General features: G+C 59.9%; 4 protein-coding genes across 10 annotated transcripts; 3 read left to right on the forward strand and 1 right to left on the reverse strand.

The window, feature by feature from the left end:
• Nucleotides 1-291: 291 nt before the first annotated feature.
• KCNK4 (potassium two pore domain channel subfamily K member 4) lies at nucleotides 292-8,768 on the forward strand. Of its 5 annotated transcripts, none has more exons than XM_032414951.1 (7): nucleotides 292-459; nucleotides 1,945-2,210; nucleotides 5,399-5,522; nucleotides 5,650-5,810; nucleotides 6,010-6,196; nucleotides 6,717-6,856; nucleotides 7,550-8,768. In XM_032414951.1, the coding sequence occupies exons 2-7, from the start codon at nucleotides 2,022-2,024 to the stop codon at nucleotides 7,940-7,942; spliced, it is 1,194 nt and encodes a 397-aa protein (XP_032270842.1). In that variant the 5' UTR covers nucleotides 292-459; nucleotides 1,945-2,021; the 3' UTR covers nucleotides 7,943-8,768. The 5 variants fall into 5 exon arrangements, with proteins under 5 accessions (XP_032270842.1, XP_032270840.1, XP_032270843.1 ...); XM_032414949.1 differs by lacking the exon at nucleotides 292-459 and adding an exon at nucleotides 666-702; XM_032414952.1 differs by lacking the exon at nucleotides 292-459 and adding an exon at nucleotides 841-912.
• On the forward strand, nucleotides 8,419-11,738 carry CATSPERZ (catsper channel auxiliary subunit zeta). The gene is made up of 5 exons (XM_032414808.1): nucleotides 8,419-8,428; nucleotides 8,670-9,209; nucleotides 10,093-10,172; nucleotides 10,380-10,446; nucleotides 11,206-11,738. The coding sequence occupies exons 1-5, from the start codon at nucleotides 8,419-8,421 to the stop codon at nucleotides 11,313-11,315; spliced, it is 807 nt and encodes a 268-aa protein (XP_032270699.1). The 3' UTR covers nucleotides 11,316-11,738.
• A 506-nt stretch (nucleotides 11,739-12,244) lies between these two features.
• ESRRA (estrogen related receptor alpha) lies at nucleotides 12,245-19,577 on the forward strand. 3 transcript variants are annotated; one of them, XM_032414864.1, is made up of 7 exons: nucleotides 12,245-12,388; nucleotides 13,882-14,218; nucleotides 17,222-17,338; nucleotides 17,481-17,609; nucleotides 18,017-18,187; nucleotides 18,282-18,551; nucleotides 18,978-19,577. In XM_032414864.1, exons 2-7 carry the CDS (start codon nucleotides 13,894-13,896, stop codon nucleotides 19,235-19,237), a joined length of 1,272 nt encoding a protein of 423 aa, XP_032270755.1. In that variant the 5' UTR covers nucleotides 12,245-12,388; nucleotides 13,882-13,893; the 3' UTR covers nucleotides 19,238-19,577. The 3 variants fall into 3 exon arrangements, with proteins under 3 accessions (XP_032270755.1, XP_032270757.1, XP_032270756.1); XM_032414866.1 differs by having other exon boundaries at nucleotides 18,020-18,187; XM_032414865.1 differs by lacking the exon at nucleotides 12,245-12,388 and adding an exon at nucleotides 12,999-13,017.
• A 390-nt stretch (nucleotides 19,578-19,967) lies between these two features.
• Nucleotides 19,968-20,875, reverse strand: TRMT112 (tRNA methyltransferase subunit 11-2). The gene is made up of 4 exons (XM_032414867.1): nucleotides 20,753-20,875; nucleotides 20,562-20,663; nucleotides 20,336-20,425; nucleotides 19,968-20,244 (listed from the first exon to the last, which is right to left on the reverse strand). The coding sequence occupies exons 1-4, from the start codon at nucleotides 20,828-20,830 to the stop codon at nucleotides 20,137-20,139; spliced, it is 378 nt and encodes a 125-aa protein (XP_032270758.1). The 5' UTR covers nucleotides 20,831-20,875; the 3' UTR covers nucleotides 19,968-20,136.
• Between the last annotated feature and the right edge of the window lie 431 nt (nucleotides 20,876-21,306).

The following is a 21,306-nucleotide window of genomic DNA, read 5'->3' on the forward strand; positions in this document are numbered from 1 at the left end:
TTCCATGCTGGGATGGCCACGGGGGTAAGGGCCAAGGGATCGGGCGGGAGTAGGGGCAGGAGGTGCCCCGGCATGACTTTCCAGAACTGGGTCCCAACCCTACCTCAGCCAGTTTCAGCTTGTTTCAGTGGATCGCTCACCCCTTTGTCCCGCGGGGCCGCCTCCCTCAGGAGTGCTGAGCCCATGGGCCAGGCTGTCCCCAGGGGCGGGGAGTTGAGGGCCCTTCCGATCCGTAGTGGGCCTGGGAGATGCTGGGAGATTAACGTGGCGCCTGTCCGGAGAGGTGAGCCGGCAGATGTCCAGGCCAGGGCCGTGCCGCTGGCCACACTGGATGGCCGGCGGGGCAGTACCAGGACTCCAGTCTGAGACTCCAGGCCGGACCCAACGGCGACCCGTCTCGGGCTCCTCTGCCCCTCACCTGCCGAGACCGGCCGGAATTGGGGGGCTGGGCGGCCGCAGGTAAGGGGCTGCGGGGCACGGCGCCGGCGGCGAGGGCGCGGCACGGAGGGAGGCGCGGCGCTGGAGGGGTTAAGCTTGGAAGGAGGGGGGCTTCTGGCGGCGGGAGGGGGGTCCCAGCCCCGGCGGCCGCCCGCTCCGCCCCTGCCGCCGCCGCCGCCTCCGCGGCCCAGCCGGCACCGGCGAGGCCGCGCGGGAGCCCGGGCCGCAGCCGCAGCCGCAGCCGCAGCCGCAGCGGGGCCGACAGTGAGTGCGGGGCTGACGCGGGAGGGAGTGCGGGGCGCGGGCGGGACTCCCTGGCAGGGAGGGGTGCGCAGGGGGCGACCGGCCGGGCGGGGCGCTCACCTCCCCGCGCGTGGGCGCCTCCGGGAGCCGTGCGGCCGCGCGTCCCGCCGCCCGCACGCTCCCAGGCGTCCGCGTTGAAGACTCTCGGGAGGCGGTGGGAGCGAACGGCGGGTGTGCAGTGTGTCTGGGTGGCGGGCGCTGCGCGGTGGCCCGGCGGCCTGGGTGTGTGGACGGGAGTGTGTGCACACGTGCGCGTGGACCTCGGGGGTGCCTCGGCCCGGCGCGCACGCCCCCGGGGGTCCGGGTGTGCCCGCGAGTCTGGGGAGTGTGCAGGTGGAGTGTGTGCGTGCAGCCTGGGCAGCGGGGCGGGCGGGAGCCGCAGGGCGGAGCGTGGGCGCGCGGGTCTTTGTGCCCGCGTGTGTGCGCGTGGACGCCGCCGCCCGCTGTCCCCGGGGGGTGCTGACGGCTGTCCGGGAGGATGCTGCCCCGGGGCCGGCCCTGGTTGCTCCCGCCCCGTTTCTTCCCGGAACCGGGCACCCTCCCCACCCCCCAGCCCGGCCTCGCCTCTGCGCGGCGACCGGGGCCCGCCCCTGGGTTCCTCGAAAGCCCGGCGGGGCGCTGGGAGACCCAGGACGCTCCCCGCCCGGCCCCTCGCGGGTCGCGGCAGAGCGGGGAGAGGCGGGAGCGGGGGAGAGAAGCGCGAAGATGCTGCCGCAGCCGCAGCGGAGGAGCCGGGACCCGCCATCCCCGTCCCCGCCCTGCGCGGTTCGGCCTCTCCTCCCGCTTCCCCTTCGCGCGCCTCAGCGCCCCCTCAGCCTCCTGCTTGGAAGCCGGTTCCTCACGCCCCCTCCAGGCCCCCGGCGTTTTCTCGCTCGCCCTGCCGGTCCCTCAGCAAGCTCAGTCTCTCTTTCCCCCTTCCACTCTCCTTCCTTTCCCTTCCCGGTGCCCTCTTCTCTTCTCCTGTCCTGGAGTCCCCGGACAGGGACTGAGGGTCGGGCAATGGAGGTAAGGGGGAGGGCCGAAGTCGGGGGACTGGGTGTGCCCTGGTACCAAGTGTCCTGGCAGAGGGATGTGAAGAGAGGACATCTATGGGCTATAGGGCTGGGGGCTCCAAGGACCTTTGGGTGTATGGGGGTTGGAGGAGGAGGGTGGAGGGGTGGCAGGCTAAGTTATTGATCCCAGCATCCCTGGTTCTACCCACAGTGACCGCAGCTCCCCAGGAGCCCCCTGCCCGGCCTCCCCAGGCGGGCAGCGGAATCGGCCGGGCCCCTGGGCGCGCCATGCGCAGCACCACCCTACTGGCCCTGCTGGCACTGGTCCTGCTCTACCTGGTGTCCGGTGCCCTGGTGTTCCAGGCCCTGGAGCAGCCCCACGAGCAGCAGGCCCAGAGGGAGCTGGGGGAGGTCCGAGAGAAGTTCCTGAGGGCCCATCCATGCGTGAGCGACCAGGACCTGGGGCTCTTCATCAAGGTGCGTGGGTGGGCAGGAGCCCCTTCAACAGTCGCCGGTGACCCCCCCCCAAAAGTAGCTGCATGCCAGTGGGGCCCTGCGCTGGGTTGCTGCCTCCAGACGGGCACCCGGAGGGCAGGGTGCAGCTGAGGGGTGCAGGGCAGAGGCTGGGATCCAGGTCTCTGTGTTTTCAATATGGCGACCTTGGGGGCATTTGTCTGCCTTGCTTTTCCTGGGCTTGCACTGAGCTCCTGGGCTGTCTCCTTCAGTGTGATGGTGGTTGAGTGAAGGAACGAGTGAAGGAAGAAATGAATACATGGCTGGAGCACATGAAATATGTTACATTTCGCAGGCATAACGCACTGGTTCCGGGTTGCTGGATGAAATCCAGGATGCCTGGATAATTGTGAATTTTAGCCACTAAACAATGAATACTTTTAAAAAATAAATATGTCCCATGCAGTATTTTTATTTACTGAAACTGGCAACCCTACCCTGGTTTCTCTACTTCTTTGGAGTCACAGATGCCTTGGAGATGCCCAAGAACACTGTGAACACTCCCCTACCCCCTGGAAAAATGCACTTACATCCTGGTGGTTTCAGAGGGTGTCAGAGGGACACATTCAGAGGGTTCCAGGATCCCCTAAGCCTGCCACCATGGATACCAGGCTAAGCAGCCCTTCTCCTCAGGACACATGCTTATGATGAAGAGGCCAGAGGAAGGGGTGGGTTCAACTTTGGTTCAGTGACTAAAGAAAGTGCTGGGCTTCAGCCTCCTGGGGGTACTATCAGGTAAGCACCTTCGTTGCTTCTGTGATTTCTGAGTCACTATCATATAAAACCCCAAGGATTAACTTTAATAAATTGATGTTTATTACTTTATTGAAGAGTACCCCTCCTTCCCTGCCTGTTCTTTTGGAGGGAGGAGCCATGGGCATGGAGGCCTCAGTGTTCCAGCTGATTCCCAAGGTGGCAGGACCAGGAGCAGAGATGAGGATGGGGTGGGGCCGGGACACAGGCGGCTTGACATTGGCTCTGACACTTCCAGAATCCCCGTGAGCCTCAGAGAGGCCTGGGCAGGAGAATGTGTCTGGCCAGACCACAGGGCAGAGCAGGGGAGGGAGGGAATCTGACCTATTTTATCTTCACGATGTAAATGCTTTTTTCCTGGATAAAAAAAGAAGAAAAGGAAGGGCAGAAATTAGAAGTGTGGGCGACAGCTGCTTTCTCTTCCACAACTAGGCAGTCCTGCAGTAATTATGCACCTACTATGTGCTGGGTGCTGTGCTAATACACTGTAGGGTAAGCAGGGAAATTGCTATGGGGGTGGAACAGAGGCAGGCTCTACCCTAGAGGCTGTCACTTTGGGATGAGGAGACAGATCCATGGACAGATCACTGTAGGATTCCGTGGAAAGGGAGCTTTCCTTGTTTCCTTCTTTGTTAAACACCTGTTGTATGCTGGGCCCTGAGCTAGGTGCTGGGGGCAAGGAGGGAGATGGGGGGGGGCCTCTGGGAGGAGCAGGTAATTGAAATGAGGCAGGTGAGCCATGTAGAATTTAGAGATGTGTGATTGGTTTGCAAGAGACCTGCAGGCAGAGGAACAGCATGGGCAAAGGCGTGGAAGTTGGAAAGCTCAGAGTGTTTTGCAGAACTCGGATTTAGCAGATGCGTAGTCATTCGAAGCAAAAATTAGAACACACAGGATGACAAGAGATTTTTTTTTCCCCCTAAGTAGTGAATTTATTGGAAAAGTCTTGCAAAATAAAATTTAAATCACCTTAATCATACATTTCACTTCTTGGCTTCATTTAAGAATTACTATTACAGGAAATGGGATCATCTCAGAAAATCTGGGGGTAAGGTCACTGCAACTTGGATTTCAAATGGGGGTCCCAGGAGAGAAGGCTGGGGAAAGGGAGGTGGGGACTAGATTGAAAAGGGGCTGAGATGCTGGGCTGCGAGTTTGGACTCTATGCTGTGACAGCAGGGAGCTATGGAGGATTTGGGGCAGTCACTTTAGGAAGATTAATTTGGAATGGGTCTTGCTAATGAGGATTGCATTCAGAGAGAAAGAATGTGGTTTTGATCTCCCCCACTGCCTTTGTGCCTTGGCTCTGTGCTCCTTGGGGAAGGGCCCCTCTGCCCCCCTCATTATGCTCTGACCTCTGTCACTTAAGGCAGACACTCTCAAAACACAGACTGTGTCTTGAAAGGACTGCAAGGTGGCAAGAGGGGCAGACACATGGCCATTTCATTAATTTAATCCTATTTCTTGAGCACCTACTCTGTAGCACAGGGTTCGGCTTGGACTTCAACAGGGTGGGCGGGGGTTTGCGTGTCTACCAGCCTTCCGATATTGGGTACAAAATTTGATGGTATATGAACCTTCCTGGAGAAAGGGTCCCTAACTTCCATCAGATTTTCTAAGGCAAGGAACTCAAAACTCAGCTTTCCTAGGGCCAATGGGAGTGGTGGGGTCTGTGGAAAGCTGGAAATCACTGGGCATGATCACTCCTTGGACTAACTTAACACACAGGGCTTACTTTAACTCTGCACAACTGTCTGAGGTAGGTGTTAGCATCATCATCCACACCTGATAGAGGCAGAAACTGAGGCACAGAGAGTTAACTTGCCCCAGGGTCACACAGCACCGAGATTTGAACCCAGGCAGTCTGGTCCAGGTCTGTGCTCCTGACCTCTGTAAACTTGAAATCTTTTGTGTGAAATTAAGGGGCAAATAACTAAAATCTTTTTTTTTTTTTTTTAAGATTTATTGATTTATTGATTTAAAGAAAGAGCGCTCTAGCACACACACTCGCCAAGAGGAGGGTGGTGGGGGAAAGGGGCAGAGGGAGTGGAAGAGAGAGAATCCCAAGCAGACTCCCCCGCTGAGCGTGAGCTCAACCGGGGGCTCAGTCTCAGGACCCTGAGATCCTGACCTGAGCCGAAATCAAGGGTCACACATTTAACCGGCTGAGCCACCCAGACGTCCCAACTAAAATGTTTCTAAAACAATGTGGAGGTCAAACAAAATCGGGCCACCCAATTTGCAATGTCTACTCTGAGGGACAGCCCTCAGGAAGACTGGAGAGAGGGGGAGCACTGGGAAGGGGAGGGAGGATACCACTCTGGAGACTGGAGGGCCAGGGGCTTGGCGGGGACAGTAGGGAAGCGCTGAGGTTCCTCCTTCTGCGCCTTGTCCTGCAGGATGTGGCTGATGCCCTGGGAGGGGGTGCGGACCCTGACATCAACTCAACCAGTAACAGCAACCACTCAGCCTGGGACCTGGGCAGCGCCTTCTTTTTCTCAGGCACCATCATCACCACCATCGGTGGGGGAGGGGACTGGGCACGTGGAGGGGGGCAAGGGGCCGCTGGGCTTTCTCCTGGGGGAAGGTGCAGAGGGAGGAAGTGGGGGCCAGGCAGCCCCTAGACTTCCTGCACGGCCCCTCTGCCCAGGCTACGGCAACGCGGCCCTGCGCACAGATGCCGGGCGCCTCTTCTGCATCTTTTATGCGCTGGTGGGGATCCCGCTGTTCGGGATCCTGCTGGCAGGGGTCGGGGACCGGCTGGGCTCCTCTCTGCGCCGCGGCATCGGTCACATCGAAGCCATCTTCCTGGTGAGCTGCTCCTTGCCCTGCGCGCCCTCGCCTTGAGCTCGGGTTACCCTTCCCTACGTCCCCGCCCCGCACGAGAGCGCGGACCTCGAGGTCGCGGGAGCCTCCCGCACCGGATCCCGGAGGAGGCGGTGTGTGGGGGGGTGTGACTGGAGGTTTTGGCGACGCCTTGGGTCCTTCTGCCCATTGCCCCTCCCTGCAGAAGTGGCATGTGCCACCGGGGCTGGTGCGAATACTATCGGCGGTGCTCTTCCTTCTGATCGGCTGCCTGCTCTTTGTCCTCACGCCCACGTTCGTGTTCTGCTACGTGGAGGGCTGGAGCAAGCTGGAGGCCATCTACTTCGTCGTAGTGACGCTCACCACGGTGGGCTTCGGGGACTATGTGGCTGGTGAGGCCACCTTTCTTGCGCTGCACTTCCCTATCCACTTTTTTCATGCCCAGTGGCCCTGCACTCTTGCGTCTCCCTCCAAATTCCTTGTGGTGTGTGTGCGCTCACAGGCACTTGCTCCAATCCCTACATGCCCTCACGGAATGCACCTTCACGTTTTTGCACGGATGCAACACCTCATGTGCCCTTACATTCTTGCATGCCTGCACCCCGATGCATGCTCACACATAGATTAAGTGCACCCCTCACACGTGTCACATTCTTATATATGTGCACCCCTCCCATATGCTCACATTTTTGCGCGTGAGCACACTCACGTGCATATTTTTATCGGCACACCTTCAAGTCATGCACACTCATCTAGCATGCATTCACACACACTCTAGCACACATCCTTTGATTGCCCTGGGGAGGCGGATCCTCTCACTGAGCTGAGAAGAGGGGCAATGAACCAGGAGCTCACAGGCTTAAAGCCTGCTCCACAATCAACGTCTTTCTGGCCTCCCCGGTGGTATCCCAGGCGCCAGCCCCAACCAGAGCAATGCAGCCTACCAGCCGCTGGTGTGGTTCTGGATCCTGCTCGGCCTGGCCTACTTCGCCTCAGTACTCACCACCATCGGGAACTGGCTGCGAGTAGTGTCCCGCCGCACTCGGGCAGAGGTAGGCGCCCCTGGGTCAGCGCTGCGCTTTACAGACTCTACCCTAGCAGCGAGTTGATCAGCCTGCCTCCCTTCCAGAGTGTGGGCTTCTCAAGGCAGGGACGGAGTGCCCCCCCCCCCGTGTGCACCTGCCCCGGGGACAAAGGGTTAAACTTGGACCGGTTTGCTGATGACTCCATCTCTGCTCTCATGGATAGGGCTTCGAGATTTAGAGAAAAACAAAACAAAACAAAAAGCAGGAAGCCCAGTTAAATGTGACTTTCAGATAAATAGCAAATATTATTTTAGTGTAAGTATGTCCCAAATGTTGCAGGGGAGGGAGATGCATATATTAAAATTGTATTTGTCGTTTATCTGAAATTCACATTTAACTGGGCGACCTGCGTTGTGTCACCTTACTGGTCGCGCCGGCCGAGGAGCTCGAGAGGGGCGCAAAGGTCTCCAGGGGGCACAGGAAGGATAGCTGAAATAAAACCGGGGCTTTCTAGAAAAGCTCCTAGAGAAGAGGACTCTTAGGTTCGGAGGAGAGGAGAGTGTGTGGCTGGTTGATGAGCCTTTCCCGGCTCTGGCGGGCTGAGACCGGAGGACCAGGAGGAAAAGGGGGGACGTGCCTGATTGGCGAAGGGGTAGGTTCCCGGGGTGGCCGAGGCGGTCGAGGACCCGCGGCCGAGGACTGCCTTTACTCCTCGCGCAGATGGGCGGCCTCACGGCGCAGGCCGCCAGCTGGACCGGCACGGTGACGGCGCGGGTGACCCAGCGAGTCGGGCCCACGGCACCACCGCCGCTGGAGAAGGAGCGGCCACTCCTGCCTCCGCCGTCGTGTCCGGCGCAGCCCGCCGGCAGGCCCCCGTCCCCGCTCCCCGTGAAGGCCGAGCCGCCCTCCCCGTCCTCCCCGCCCACGGCCTCGGCGCTGGATTACCCCAGCGAGAACCTGGCCTTCATCGACGAGTCCTCTGACACGCAGAGCGAGCGCGGCTGCGCGCTGCCCCGCGCGCCACGGGGTCGCCGCCGGCCCCCTAACCCTCCCCGGAAGCCCGCGCGGCCGCGGGGCCCCGGGCGCCCGCGGGAAAAAGGCGTGCCGGTGTAGGGGCGGGACCCCGGGCCCGGGCCTCTCAAAGGGTTTCGTTCTTGCGCCCTCCCCGGCATGCTCTGCTTGTTCGACCAAAGAGGCCTCTCGACCGGACCGAGGCCTGCGGAGGAGGCTACGGGTTGCCACCCCTGCTCCTGGCCCTCTCCTCACTTTATCCATTTGCAGACCCCCCCCCCCACCCCCCCAAGGCTTTCTGTCTCGCTGTCCCGGCCGGGCCCGTCCCTCACCACACCTCACGACTGTGCCTCAAAAGCCTGCATCAATAAACGGAAACAGTTTGCACCGCTGCGGGCGTGCGCGCTCCGGGGACGCGAGCGGGTGTGGGAGTGAGTGCTTGCGTCGGGCCACCTCCGGGGCAAGCCAGGCTCCTGTGACCCCCGGGCCGAGCCCCTCCTCCCCACGCCTGCACCGAAAGGGCCACGCTTGGGCTCGTGTCTCTGCCGGGAGGCTACCGGGTAGGGTCCGGAATCGGAATGTGCCAAGGTGTTCTGCGCGGCTCCAACCTCAGCCCAGATATGGGGCGGTGGGGACGGGGGAGAGAGAATGTCATCTAGCGTGGGGGGCTGTAGATTGAACTCTCCCCCGCGAGACCCGCAGCACCATTCGGGAACGGGATCCTGCCCCTCCCCGCTCCTGGAGCGTGACCCCTTGCTCCTCGCCCCGAGGCCTGTGGCGACTGGGTCCGTTGGGGCAGAACCATGGAGGAAAAGCCTTTCAAAGTAAGACCTCTTCCCAGGCCCCTTCCCCCTGGGAGCCCCCAGCCTGGGTCCAGCCTGGATCCCTGGCTATTCTCTCCCTCAGCCTTGGCCCCGGGGCAGCTCCCAACGAGCCCCGAGCCGACGACTCCAGCCTGCTCTTCCTCTCCTTCCCAACTCCCCGCGGCCCTTGGCTTCCCTCGTTGTATGTGGCCCACAGGCGTCTTTGGGCAGCCATGGCTCAGACAAGTCGAGCCCAGACAACGACATCCGGAATCTGTGGACCAGGGCCACGCTGTCGCAGCCGAAGCTGAATGTGCCGCGGTCCAGTGTCGGCGAGGACTCAGACATGGAGGGCAGCGGCATCGGCAGCAAGTCCCGCCGGTGGTACAACCTGAAGGCCGGCCGCGACTCGGACGGTGGTTGGGAAGAATGGGATGACGGAGAGGACAAGGACAGTTTCAGACAGGAGGATCTGGACGAGTCCTCCTTGTTGGAGCTGGAGCTGCGTCGGGCCAGCTCCCTGGGAAGCCGTTTAGGGGAGGACGTCGATTCCAAGACCGACACCGGTCAGTGTGGCCTCACAGGGCTGTGGGTATCCACAGGGCAGGGGGCTGGCCAGGACCTCAGTATCTGTTGCTGTGAAATGGGGGCGGGGAGGGGAGAAGCTGTAGGATCCGTTTCCAGGGTTCCCTTTCCCCGGACCGGCGCCCTCGTTTATCTTTTACGCTTTAAATCAACCAGACATTCTTGGAGCGCCCCCTACCGGGCAGGCGTCGTACAAGGTCCTGCGGCCATGGCACGCCAGGTCCGAGAGACACCTGCGGAAAATGCGCAAAGGCAGCGCCGTAGGACCCGTGCTTTTAATGGAATCACTGGGATGGTTGAGAGGAGGGAGTTATTTCCTTGTGTATGGATTTGCTGTCGTTGAGGAGGTGCCTGTCTTTCATTCACTCAGTTGTTGGCTACAATTTTAAGTACCTACTTCTTGCTGGGCACTGTCTGGGACTCCCCCTCCCCCCCCCCCCCGCCCCTACATCGGGGGATTAAAACGCATAACAATATTGTAATGCCATCTATTGAGCGCTTGCTGTGTGCCAGGCACTGGGCTTCCTTTGCATGATCACCTTAAACTTCACAACCTCCATAAGGGGCTCTATTCTTATTACCCCATTTGACAAATGAAGAACTTGAGGGTCAGAAATTTTCAGTCACTGCTTGTAAGCCTCACCTAATGGGGTAGTCAGAACTGGCACCTTGGTGGGTGGAACAATAAAGCCCAGGGTAGTAACCGACTGTCCCATACTGTTTCCCAATAAGGTGGCACCTGGAGCTGGTCTCTGAAGGCCACTCCCCTGCCACCACAAGCCTGCCCATGTGTTTCGTTTCCTCTGCTCCAGGGAAGACCCAGCGGTCTGCAGATGACTGATCTCTCTTTTTCTCTTCTCCCAGAAATGTCTTCCTCAGAGTCATCGCTTAATATCTCGAAGCACACACCCCATCGAGCCTACTGGATGGAGCAGCAGAACAGGGTTAGCACCCAGAGAAACTGGGGATTTTAGTGGGGTGGAGATGGGCAAGGTGGGGGTTGCAGAGGTGAAGGGGTGAGGGTGGTTTGTAGAGCAGAGGGCAGGCAGGTTGGTTGGGGGGCCTTGGGGTTAGAGGGGGCAGGTGAGGCATTTCAGCTCAGGGCAGGGCTGGGGTCTCTGGGACATCTGAGCCTCTTGCTGCTTCTCCAGCTGCCACTGCCTCTGATGGAACTCATGGAGAGTGAAGCTCTGGAAATCCTCACCAAAGCCCTCCGGAGTGAGCCCCTTCCCCAGCTCCCACAAGAGACCCTGGGGGATTTTGCAGGGCTTGGGCCTCTGGGAGTGGGGTTTCAGGACGTGTCTGCCTTGTCAGATTCCCTTACCACCCACCAGTATTCCAGGAGCCCTACCAAAAGTAAAAAATTGGGGGACTGGGCACAGGGACACCCAGTGGGGAGAGCATGAGGTGACCCTCAGGGGCCTGGGCGCCAGCCTTAGCACAGCCCCTCTCTAGCTGATGTGGCTTTTCTAAAGCGGTTTCTCCACTCCCCAAAGAGGATGACAGTCTGTGTGTGGACTTGGCCCTCTCCCTCAGTGCTCTGAGGAACCTCTGGACAGTGGATTATTTGGGTGAAAGCCCCCTCATTTGCCCTGCTTATAATATAAGGCAGGGATGCTGGCTAATGGCTTAGAGTGGGTGGTCCAGGAGGTGTCCACAGAGCTGCCTGCTACCACTGTCCTGGTTCAGGCCTGCAACACTCTAACCTTGCCCTCACCCATGCTCCACCTGACTCTCTCATCCTCCTCCACATCCCCCATCTGTTTGGAGTACAGGTGTATGACTTGACCTTTAAAAAAAAAAAACTGTCAGGGCCAGCACCTTGGAGATCCAAAGTTTCCCAGACTAACACAGACCCGAGTGCCAAGCGCTCCTGCTACCCCAGATCACCCGCGGTTCCTCAAATCTCAGGTGCAGCACCGCTGCTGGGGAGGCCATGCTCCTGCTCACTGCCCTGAGCCGAGCTATGCCCTCCAGGCTACCGGTCAGGTATTGGCCGGGACCACTTCCTGACCAAGCAGCTGCAGCGATACATCGAGGGGCTCAAGAGGCGCCGGAGCAAGAGGCTGCACCTCTTGGTGCACTGAGAGCACCGCCTCGGGCTCGGGCTCGAGTGACAGACAGCCCGACTCCAGTCCCCGGCCCCTGTCCCGTCCCCAGACCCAAGCCCGACCCTGTCCACGTGGAATTTGAGTCCTAGAGAAATAAAAGACTCTGTGCACGGTCGGTGAGTCAGTGCGTGGCTGCCCGCGTGAGGAGGACGCACATGGCCCCGCCTTTCCCCGTGACCTTCACTCGGTCACCGCAGTGACCTTGAGCGTTCTCCGTCCAGGCCCTATTGGCTCCGCCTTCCCGGGACTCGAAATCCAGGACTTCTTGCATGTTTTATGCCTGCTTCTCCCATCCCGGGTCCAGCAGCTGTGTGGGGATATTGGATCTGCGGTCCAAGTGCCCCGATGGTGTAATCTTGGGGGAAGGGCGAGAAGGTAAAGGGGCAGCGCCTCCCCTCTAGTTTGGGCATGCTAGGCCCCGCCCCTCATGCATATGCAGTTACACTAACCTCTCCGCTCGTCCCGCCCTCTCATTTACATATGTAAGTCTTCTCCCTGCCCCGCAATTGCGGCCACCGAGCCACCTCGCCCACTTCTCTCGCGCACAGCGCGCTCCGCCTCCTTCGTTACGTAAGAGCGCTCTTGGTTCCAACCCCCTCCCGGAGCCTCTCCGCGTCTCCTCTGGCCCCGCCCCCTCGGCCACCGCCTTCACAAGTGCGCCGCTCCGGGTCGGCGGCGGTGGGCGGGACCTTCATGAAGGACCGCCCCCTGGCTTTGCCGGCTCCGCCCCGACTGGTCCGGGCACGCAGGCGCTGCCCGCCCCTCTTGTCTGATTAGCATAGGGCGCCGAGACCCGCCCCCTGCTTTGCATGCGCACGGCCGGCCCCACCCCCGCTGTCAGCTGGAGGAAGCAGAGTAGGAAGCGGCCGCGATGTCCTTTTGTGTCCTACAAGCCGCCGGCGGCGCCGCCGAGTGAGGGGACGCGGCGCGGCGGGGCGGTGCGGCCCAAGGAGGCGGCGGAGGAGGGGCCGTTCGCGGCCCCAGGCTCACCCCGGCGCTCCGGGCCGCTCGGCCCCCATGCCTGCCCGCCCGCCCTGCCGGAGCCCCAGGTCCGGGGGCGGAGGGGAGCGCCGCTGGGGGGGGTGGACGGGCGGGGCGCGGGGGCCATGTGCGAGCGCGGCTGGGAGGCGGGCGGCGGGGGGCGGGCTCCGGGCGGGGTCCGGCTCCAGGACCAGCCCGGGTCACGGTTGGGACCGGGTCCAGGGCCAGACGGGGTTAGGGTCTGGGCGGGATCCCGTGTTGAGGTCTTAATGCGTCGGCCTGGGACAGGGGCCGGTCCTGGCTCGGGCTTCACGTCCTGGCCAGGGTCAAGGCTTGGGCCTCGGATCCAGTCTTGGGGCAGGGTTCAATCCGGCACCTGGAGCAAGTCGAAGTCCCAGGGGCGGGCCTGGGTGGAAGATAGGGAGGGTTCCCTGTCGGAGAAGGGGCTTTGAAGACCACGTGGGGGCGCTCGAAGGGGCCTTGAGCCACCCTCCTCTCTGGGTCAAAGGTCATCGCACCGGCAGGGGAGAACTTCCTCCTCCTTGGCGCTCCCCATTTACTTCCTGATAACCTGATAGAGGTCCCCGCGGGCGGAGGGGAAGGGGAGGCGCAGCAACTTTAGGCAACTTTCCGTAGGTGTGCGCAGGTTGGGGGGGCGGGGCGCTCCTGAGGTGGAGGATTCTGCGGCAGCTGGAGTGTAAGAGTGATTGTGCTGGCGGGGTTTGGGGGGGTGAGGTGGGGTGTAAGGAGGTGGAGCCGCGTTCTCCGGTGGGCATGGGATTGGCATGCTGGGGCAGGAGGGGCGGTATGTCAGGTGTGAAAGGCTCTGAGTGTATTTCCACAAGGGTCTATGCCTGTGTGTGTCAGTGTGGGGGCATGGTGAGTGTGTTTGGGAGTGAGTGTGTGTGATTGTGAGCCTTGAGTGTGACTTTGTTTATGGTTTGTGCACTTCGGGTGGAGTGTGTGAAGACAAACCGGGAGCATGTGTGAGAGCCGGGGCTTGGGGAAAGCCATGTGTGAGAGCATGGAAGTGCCCAGGAGAGAGTGAGCATGTGTGAGCATGTGAGGACACCTGAGGACCCAGGTGAGTGCGAGTGTGTGAACCCACCACTGCCCTTGTGTGCCTGGTTTGTGCTTTTAAATGGAGGATGCCCAGGTGAGGGGGAAATCATCGAGATCCCCAACATTTGGAGAAAATTGAGAGGTATCTTGCTACTGGCTGGGGATTCCAGATGGGGTTGAAGGTCACCTGGGGACTAAGGTTAACCCTGCTCCCTGGCCCGGATGGGAGTAGGGAGTTTCCAGGCCTCCCCCAGGTTCCCAAGTGGGAGACCTTGCTGTCAGTTACTGGCCCTGGAGGCTTTGGAGACTCTGTTCCCATGGCAACAGCTGGGGGGGCCCTCTTCATGGGCAGCCCTTCCCTGGACTCTGCCCCCCTTCCCTCCCCCTCGATGAGCCTGGAAGCCTGGCCCTAGGCCCGGGGTTGGGCAACCAGGGTGGCACTGTGTCTCCGTCCCCCATCCCAGTGTCTCCCTGTGACCCGACAGGTCTCTCCCTGCAGGTGACCAGCGCCATGTCCAGCCAGGTGGTGGGCATTGAGCCTCTCTACATCAAGGCAGAGCCAGCCAGCCCTGACAGTCCAAAGGGTTCCTCGGAGACCGAGACCGAGCCCCCCGTGGCCCTGGCCCCTGGCCCAGCTCCCACCCGCTGCCTCCCAGGCCACAAGGAAGAGGAGGATGGGGAGGGGGCTGGGCCTGGTGAGCAGGGTGGTGGGAAGCTGGTGCTCAGCTCCCTACCCAAACGCCTCTGCCTGGTCTGTGGGGATGTGGCCTCCGGCTACCACTATGGTGTGGCGTCCTGTGAGGCCTGCAAAGCCTTCTTCAAGAGGACCATCCAGGGTGAGCCCCCACCACACTCCTGTGCCCTTTGCCCTCTGGGCCTAGCGCTACCCAGTGGGTGCACTGCCACGTGGCCTTAGGCCCCCAGACTGCTGTGGTACCACTTGGGGTTCCCAAGTTCCTCTTCCGTCCTGGAAGTGCCGTTTCCCTGAAAAGTTAAATAAACCCACCAGGATGTGTTGATGGCTTGGATGTGGGATGTGAGAGAGGGCTCAGGAAGCCTAGGTTTCTGGGTACTAGAGGCCTAGCACCTTCCACAGTGGTTCTGAAAAATTTGAGACAGCCTCTTTCTGCTTCTAAACTTTGTTCTTGCTTCTGGCAGCTGCTGAGCTCTCAGCAGCATAGAACCCCCCGTCCCCCCCCCTTTGGTGGATTTCCCCAAAGCAGCATGAGCATAGGGCAGGTTTTCGTGGGTAACTGAGAGGGGCTACACTGTATTTCAGCACCTGACTTTAAAAAGACTATTACTGAGTTTTTCTCACTCAGGAACACATATCAAAACATGAGCAAGATGCGATGTAATAAGCTTTACTTGGGATGTGCCTGTTACTTATATTTTTATAGGAAACACTGCTTACTTTGGGGCAATAACGTGTCCTTTTGGAGAACATTTCTTGAGTGCTTACCCTGTGTCAGGCCCGGTGCCCTCTGTGTTCGTGACCTCTTACTCCCCGAGCAGCCCATAAGGTGCCAGCGCTGTGACCGTACTTGAGGCCCAGGAAGATTTTTAAAACTTTGTTCAAGTCCCACAGGTAGAAAATGGCAGAAGCAGGATTTGAACTTGGGTTGATTTAGGTCCAGAGCTGACTGCTGCCTCTGCTTATTACTTATAACTGAACTTCGGACATTGTGACATTGCAAGTGGGTTTTGATTTGGCCAACACCCACTGCTCTAAAACCGTTTGTGCTCTCTAATGGATTCGAAGGCCAGTGAACTAAGGGGCCCAGGCCCAGGCGTCTCCTGCCCACGTTGGACCCCTTCATTCTCTGTTGACTCTGTTGACAAATGTTTACTGAGCCCTAGCCATAGATTGTAATCATTTATTGAGCATTTGGGCACTGTGAACCATGCTGAACATGTTACCTCGACATTCCCTTTCATTCTTACTAGCCGTCTTTGTAGGAACTCCTGTTTTTATCCCAGTTTTATAGATGGGAAAACTGAGGGGTTGGGGGCTTAGGTATGGGACTTGCCCAAGGTCACACGGTTGTTAAGAGGTAGTGTCAGGATGGATCCCAGGCAGCCTTCGGAGCCCTTTTACTTCCCTGTGCTTTGCTGTCCCGACAACTGTTCCAGGCCTGCGGACATAGCTGGGACTAAGCCATTTATATTCTAGCAGAGGGAAGAGAGAAAACAGTGAATTGCACAAAACTGTTGTAGTACAGCTACTGTAAGTGCTGGAGGGGGAGGAATATAGGATGTGTGCCAAGGAACCCGGCTAGGTTGGAGGCTCTGGAGGTCTTCTCGGAGGAGGTGTCTTGAGGCGCAGGCCTGAATATAGGGTGTAGGAGGAATGTGCCAAGGGCATGTTGGCTGGTTGTGTCATTCAGTCCTGGCGGTACCCCTGTGAGGCTGGGAGGGCCACCATGTGTTAGTCAGCCAGTCAGAAGCTGCCATTACATACCAGGCCCTTTTCCTAGTGCTTGGCCATCCTGGCCTTCACGGAGCAGATGCTAAAGGGGTAAAGACAGATAATAAGATGAATAAGTACTTGTGTGGCGACTCAGAGGGTGCTGAGAGCTGACGAGAAGCTATCAGGCAGGGCAGGTGGCAGGAGAAGCCTGCAGAGGGGCCCCCGACATTCTCACAGCGGGGCCAGGGAGGGCCTCCCTGAGGTGACTGGGAGTAGAGCTAAGAAGGAGGTAAGGGAGCAGTGGGCCCTGAGCCTGGGGTCTGTGGGAGGAACAGAGTATGAGGGGGATGAGGCTAGAAAGGTTGAAAAGCCAAGGGCTGGAGGCCTCACCGGCCTCAGGAGCACTTGGGCTTTTATTCTGAGAAGGGACATCACTGGAGGCTTTGGAGCAGGGGAGGGACAGGATCTGACTTGGGTTGAATGGATTGTCCTGGCCCATTGTGTTGACATTAACTGAAGGAGAAAGCGACGGAGGAGGAGGCCAGCGAGAAGGTGGGGTGATGGTGACTCGGGACAGGGGCTCCGGGAGCAGGCATGGGGCACAATGGGTCGGCTTCTGGACATAGGAGGAGGTAAAGCTCGCCAGGCCCCGCTGATGGGTTGGATTTGGGTGTAAGAGAAGAATCAAAGATGTTTTCTGGATTTCTGCTTGAGCCACTGGACAAATGGGGTTGTAGGGTTTGGAGTGGTAGGTCGTGGGCTCCATTTAGGACAGGTGAAGTTTGCCACGCCTTCTAGACCTGCAAGATGCTGAGGCAGTGGAAAACGAGTCTAGAGTTCACGAAGCTCTACTGATAGAAACGTGAAGGCCCACGACTGGTGAGCTCACCGTGGGAGTGAGTTGGGAGGTCCAAGGGCAGCCCTGGGGTCGGTCCTTCGATGGAAGGTGTGTGTGGGGATGCACAGAAATGACAAAGTGGCCAGTGAGCTGGAAGGAGGTGGTGTCCTAGAGGCAAAGGACGACAAGTGTCCAAGTGTTTGTGGGAGCAGGACGTGATCCATGGCATTAGATGCTCCTTTAGGCCAAGTAAGATGAGGACAAGAATGGACCACTGGATGTAGTAACATAGAAGCTGCTGTGGCCCTTGATGAGAACAGATGGGGTTAGTAGAGCCCAGAGACGTGGCTTGACAAGAGACCTGGGGCAGAGATCAGCCTGACTCCCTGGGTCCCAGGTTTCTCTGGCCTCGTCAGGAGCCCCCAGCCCAGAGGCCATTCCCCTCACTGTCCCGGGCTTCCCTGTCCCACTCAGGGCACTCCCGCTCTCCCCAGACCTGCACTTGCCCAGGGCACGTCAGGGCTCTCCTGTCTTCTGGGCCCCCTCCGGGCTCTGGGAGGCCGCCACTGGAGCCCTGCGTCTTCCTGGCAGGGAGCATCGAGTACAGCTGTCCGGCCTCCAACGAGTGCGAGATCACCAAGCGGAGACGCAAGGCCTGCCAGGCCTGTCGTTTCACCAAGTGCCTGCGGGTGGGCATGCTCAAGGAGGGTGAGCGCTGGGCAGGGGCCCTGGTGTGTGGGGCGGGGGTGGGCTAGGCTTGGGGCGTTCTGCGGGAAGAGACGGGGCGGGAGGGCTCTGCAGAGCAAGCCACCCCCAGCCCCACGGACACAGCCTTGTCCCGAAATTCAAGGCGTACGTCTGGACCGTGTCCGAGGCGGGCGGCAGAAGTACAAGCGGCGGCCAGAGGTGGACCCGCTGCCCTTCCCAGGCTCCTTCCCTGCTGGACCCCTGGCGGTAGCTGGAGGCCCTCGGAAACCCGGTGAGCGTGCTGTGGGTCCTGGGAGCCCTAGGGCTGGGATGGGGCTGGGACACGAGAGGCCTGTTAGGTGTCAGTCACCCAGAATGGATAGCGTGGGCATCGGGATCCCGGTTTGCCCTTCATCTGTTCATGTTTCCCTGAAGGAGTATTTTTGAAAATACCCTTATCAGTCCCTGAGTAGTACACCTGGGACCAGGGAAAGACTTTTCTCACGTTCAGAACCTGTCCATGGACTTGCTTTCCCTGGGAGAGAGTGGGAGGCCTTCCTGGAGAGAAGTGTCCAAGCCTGGCTGGCCAGTGGCTATTAGGAAGGCCATGGGGGGCGGGGTAGCTAATTTGGGGCAGATGCCTGACCCCAAAGGGGCCTGCAAGGTGATGAATTCGAGTGCCTCTTCCAACTGTCCCAGCAGCTCCTGTAAACGCACTGGTGTCCCACCTGCTGGTGGTTGAGCCCGAGAAGCTATATGCCATGCCCGACCCGGCGGGCCCTGACGGACACCTCCCGGCTGTGGCTACCCTCTGTGACCTCTTTGACCGAGAGATTGTGGTCACCATCAGCTGGGCCAAGAGCATCCCAGGTAACGGGCTCAGGTGATCCGGGGCTTCCCTCTGCGGGCCGGGCCTGGCTCTGGTGAACTCGTTCAGCCAGGTCTGCTTCCCACTGTCCTCCAGGCTTCTCGTCACTGTCACTGTCTGACCAGATGTCAGTCCTGCAGAGCGTGTGGATGGAGGTGTTGGTGTTGGGTGTGGCCCAGCGCTCACTGCCACTGCAGGATGAGCTGGCCTTCGCCGAGGACCTGGTCCTGGATGAAGAGGGGGCGCGTGCCGCCGGCTTGGGGGAGCTAGGGGCTGCGCTGCTGCAGCTGGTGAGGCGACTGCAGGCCCTGAGGCTGGAGCGTGAGGAGTACGTCCTGCTGAAGGCCCTGGCCCTTGCCAATTCAGGTGAGTCCGGGGCGGGCATCGACGGGAGTCTCCGTGAGGCCCTCCACTTCGTAACCCCGACGGTGGCACGGTCTCATCTGGCAGACAAGGAAAATTGGAGCTTAGGGGAGAACAGTGACTTGTTGAAAGTCCCAAAGAAGGCAAGGGCAGGCCTAGGAGCCGCACGTAGGATTTCGAGCTCTAGGGCTATCCTTACATAGAAAGCGAACCATCTAGTGGGAAGGGGGGGAGGGGACCAAAGGTGGCCACAATTGAGGAAGGGGGGGGCCCTGGCTCATGCGCAGGAGCGGTGAGTGGTGCCTCAGGCAGCCCTCAGATCCACGTCTGGCTCCTCCTCGGGCCCCATCCAACAGTGCTCAAGCAGGTGTGGGCTCTGCCCTTTCTGGAGACGGTCCGCGTCCACAGCGTCCTCTCCTCTCCTTGCAGACTCTGTGCACATTGAGGATGCCGAGGCTGTGGAGCAGCTGCGAGAAGCTCTACACGAGGCCCTGCTCGAGTATGAAGCAGGCCGGGCGGGCCCCGGAGGGGGTGCTGAGCGGCGGCGGGCGGGCAGGCTGCTGCTCACACTACCGCTCCTTCGCCAGACAGCGGGCAAGGTGCTGGCCCATTTCTATGGCGTGAAGCTGGAGGGCAAGGTGCCCATGCACAAGCTGTTCTTGGAGATGCTCGAGGCCATGATGGACTGAGGCAAGGGGTGGGCATGGGTGGGGGTGCTGGCAGGACCCGCCCAGTATGGGGTCAGCCCCAAGGGGGCAGAGCTGGGGTCTGGGCAGTGCCACAGCCTGCTGGCAGGGCCAGGGCAATACCATCAGCCCCTGGGAGCAGGCCTTACGCCCTCCCCTCCCCCCTCCCAGGGGGTCTTAGAAGCTGGGAATGTGCGCGCCCAGGCTCTGGGCACAGTGCTGCCCCTTGCAAGCCATAACATGCCCCCATAGTGTAGGGGGCCTTGCGGAAGCCATAGGGGGCTGCAGGGGACGTGGGGGGGGCGGGGCAGAAGCCTGATCTCAGGGAGGGAAGGGAGTGGAGGCCACAGTCTCCCAGTGGGTGATGCTTTTGCTGCTGCTTAATCCAACCCCCTCTCCAGAGCAGAGGGGGATTTGGAGAGCAAAGGCCCCTGCTCCCTTCGCTCCTCTCCTCATCATTTGCATTGGGCATTACTGCCCCCCCTTGAAGCAATAACTCCAAGCAGGCTCCAGCCCCTGGACCCCTGGGGTGGCCAGGGCCCCCCATCAGCTCCCACCCAGCCTCCTCGGGGGGTAGGGAGAGCACTGCCTCTATGCCCTGCAGAGCAATAACACTATATTTATTTTTGGGTTTGGCCAGGGAGGTGCAGGGACATAGGGCAAGCCAGGGCCCAGAGCCTTTGGCTGTACAGAGACTCTATTTTAATGTATATTTGCTGCAAAGAGAAACCGCTTTTGGTTTTGAACCTTTAATGAGAAAAAGAAATATATCGAGCTCAAGAACACTGTGTTTCGTGTGTCACTGGGTCCAGGTTTGGGGATACACGACAGACCTAGCAAACAGGATATACATCAACAAAAACATTCCTGGTTACAGACTGAAAAACTAGCGCCTGGCACGATTAAGTCTCGGTTTCCTCATCACTCAGCAGCATGTTGGGGATCCCGCGACTGATGGGGAACAGACGTCCAGACTCTGGGCACTGCAAGGTGCCCTCCAGCACATCCACCTGTGGGGAAGGGGGAGGGAACAGAGCTGAGCACTGGCAGCCTCCTGCGGCTGTGACTGGCCAGGAAAGCAACCGATGAGTCGGTTCTCACCTCCAGCAGCACGTGGTGCATCTGCCTCAGGAATTTCTCATCGTGCTCATACCCTTCAATCGGCCCTTTGGGCACCTCGACCAGATGCAGCTGTGGGCGAAGGCCTAAATCAGCTCTGGGCATCCCGCCCCTTGCTTTGAGGCCAGGTTCCCCGGCCTGGGGGCAAGGGCCTGCGGTGAGACCACCCCACCCCAGGGTGAGCACGGGCGTGGGGGAGGGTCCTCACGGTATCCGCCGCCTCCAGAAGCGCCGCCCACTCCACCTTGGGTATCATACGCGCCACGAAGTCGGGGTTGAACTCCACGGGGTTGATGCGGACCTCGGTGGCCTGCGGGGCGGAGGAGTTTTGTTAGGGACAGGAGCCTGGCTCCCCTACTCCGCCCAGGAGACCGGCGCGAGATTGCCCCGGGCCGATACCTGGAGGCGCAGTGGGAAGCCACGGGGCCCCACCCCCCGCACATGCGAGCTCAGCAGGTTGTGCGTTAGCAGCTTCATGTCGCCTCAGCGCGCTCTCAACAAGCCGGAACCGGAAGAAGGCAGAAACTCACTGCGTCACTTCCGGGGCCGCTCCATTCTCCGTCCTATTGGATGGCTCGGAGGAGCGGAAGTGGCGAACATGCTGGAACTTCTCGTGCTAGCGAAGTAGAGGTATTTGGAAAAGCTTGGTCGGATCACGCGCTCCTACCGGAAGCGTCCCGATGGGAGATGACTACGGCGCAGGCCCAGTGGTTTCCATTCCCTACGAATTATGCACAGTGTACTTCATATGTAAAGCAGCCGCAATGCAGTGGCCTTCGTTGAATGCCAAATAAACATGTTTTTCTCCTACACCAGCGCCTGACACCATCGTCTCCCGCCCCTCGCTTCCGGTTAAGGAAAGGAAACACTGCAGGAATCCGTAAACTAGGCCCATCACAACAGCTACACCCTATCCTTCACTGCAAATAAGTTGCGCGGCTGCCGAAAGCCCC

The sequence above is a fragment of the Phoca vitulina genome, unplaced genomic scaffold, assembly GCF_004348235.1.
Source record: "Phoca vitulina isolate PV1807 unplaced genomic scaffold, GSC_HSeal_1.0 scaffold16, whole genome shotgun sequence".
Lineage (NCBI taxonomy): Eukaryota > Metazoa > Chordata > Mammalia > Carnivora > Phocidae > Phoca > Phoca vitulina.

What these genes read in the sequence shown, in the direction of transcription:
- KCNK4 (XM_032414948.1), top strand. Translation starts at nt 1,830, where the DNA reads ATGGGCTATAGGGCTGGGGGCTCCAAGGACCTTTGGGTGTATGGGGGT. An exon ending in ACATCGAAGCCATCTTCCTG is followed by an intron (nt 5,811 to 6,009) that starts GTGAGCTGCTCC and finishes CCCTCCCTGCAG; the next exon opens with AAGTGGCATGTGCCACCGGG. An exon ending in CTTCGGGGACTATGTGGCTG is followed by an intron (nt 6,197 to 6,716) that starts GTGAGGCCACCT and finishes GTGGTATCCCAG; the next exon opens with GCGCCAGCCCCAACCAGAGC.
- CATSPERZ (XM_032414808.1), top strand. An exon ending in CGATTCCAAGACCGACACCG is followed by an intron (nt 9,210 to 10,092) that starts GTCAGTGTGGCC and finishes CTCTTCTCCCAG; the next exon opens with AAATGTCTTCCTCAGAGTCA. An exon ending in CCTCACCAAAGCCCTCCGGA is followed by an intron (nt 10,447 to 11,205) that starts GTGAGCCCCTTC and finishes TATGCCCTCCAG; the next exon opens with GCTACCGGTCAGGTATTGGC.
- ESRRA (XM_032414864.1), top strand. Translation starts at nt 13,894, where the DNA reads ATGTCCAGCCAGGTGGTGGGCATTGAGCCTCTCTACATCAAGGCAGAG. An exon ending in GGTGGGCATGCTCAAGGAGG is followed by an intron (nt 17,339 to 17,480) that starts GTGAGCGCTGGG and finishes CCGAAATTCAAG; the next exon opens with GCGTACGTCTGGACCGTGTC. An exon ending in TGGAGGCCCTCGGAAACCCG is followed by an intron (nt 17,610 to 18,016) that starts GTGAGCGTGCTG and finishes CAACTGTCCCAG; the next exon opens with CAGCTCCTGTAAACGCACTG.
- TRMT112 (XM_032414867.1), bottom strand. Translation starts at nt 20,830, where the DNA reads ATGAAGCTGCTAACGCACAACCTGCTGAGCTCGCATGTGCGGGGGGTG. An exon ending in GCTTCCCACTGCGCCTCCAG is followed by an intron (nt 20,664 to 20,752) that starts GTATCGGCCCGG and finishes TCCGCCCCGCAG; the next exon opens with GCCACCGAGGTCCGCATCAA. An exon ending in TGCACCACGTGCTGCTGGAG is followed by an intron (nt 20,245 to 20,335) that starts GTGAGAACCGAC and finishes CCTTCCCCACAG; the next exon opens with GTGGATGTGCTGGAGGGCAC.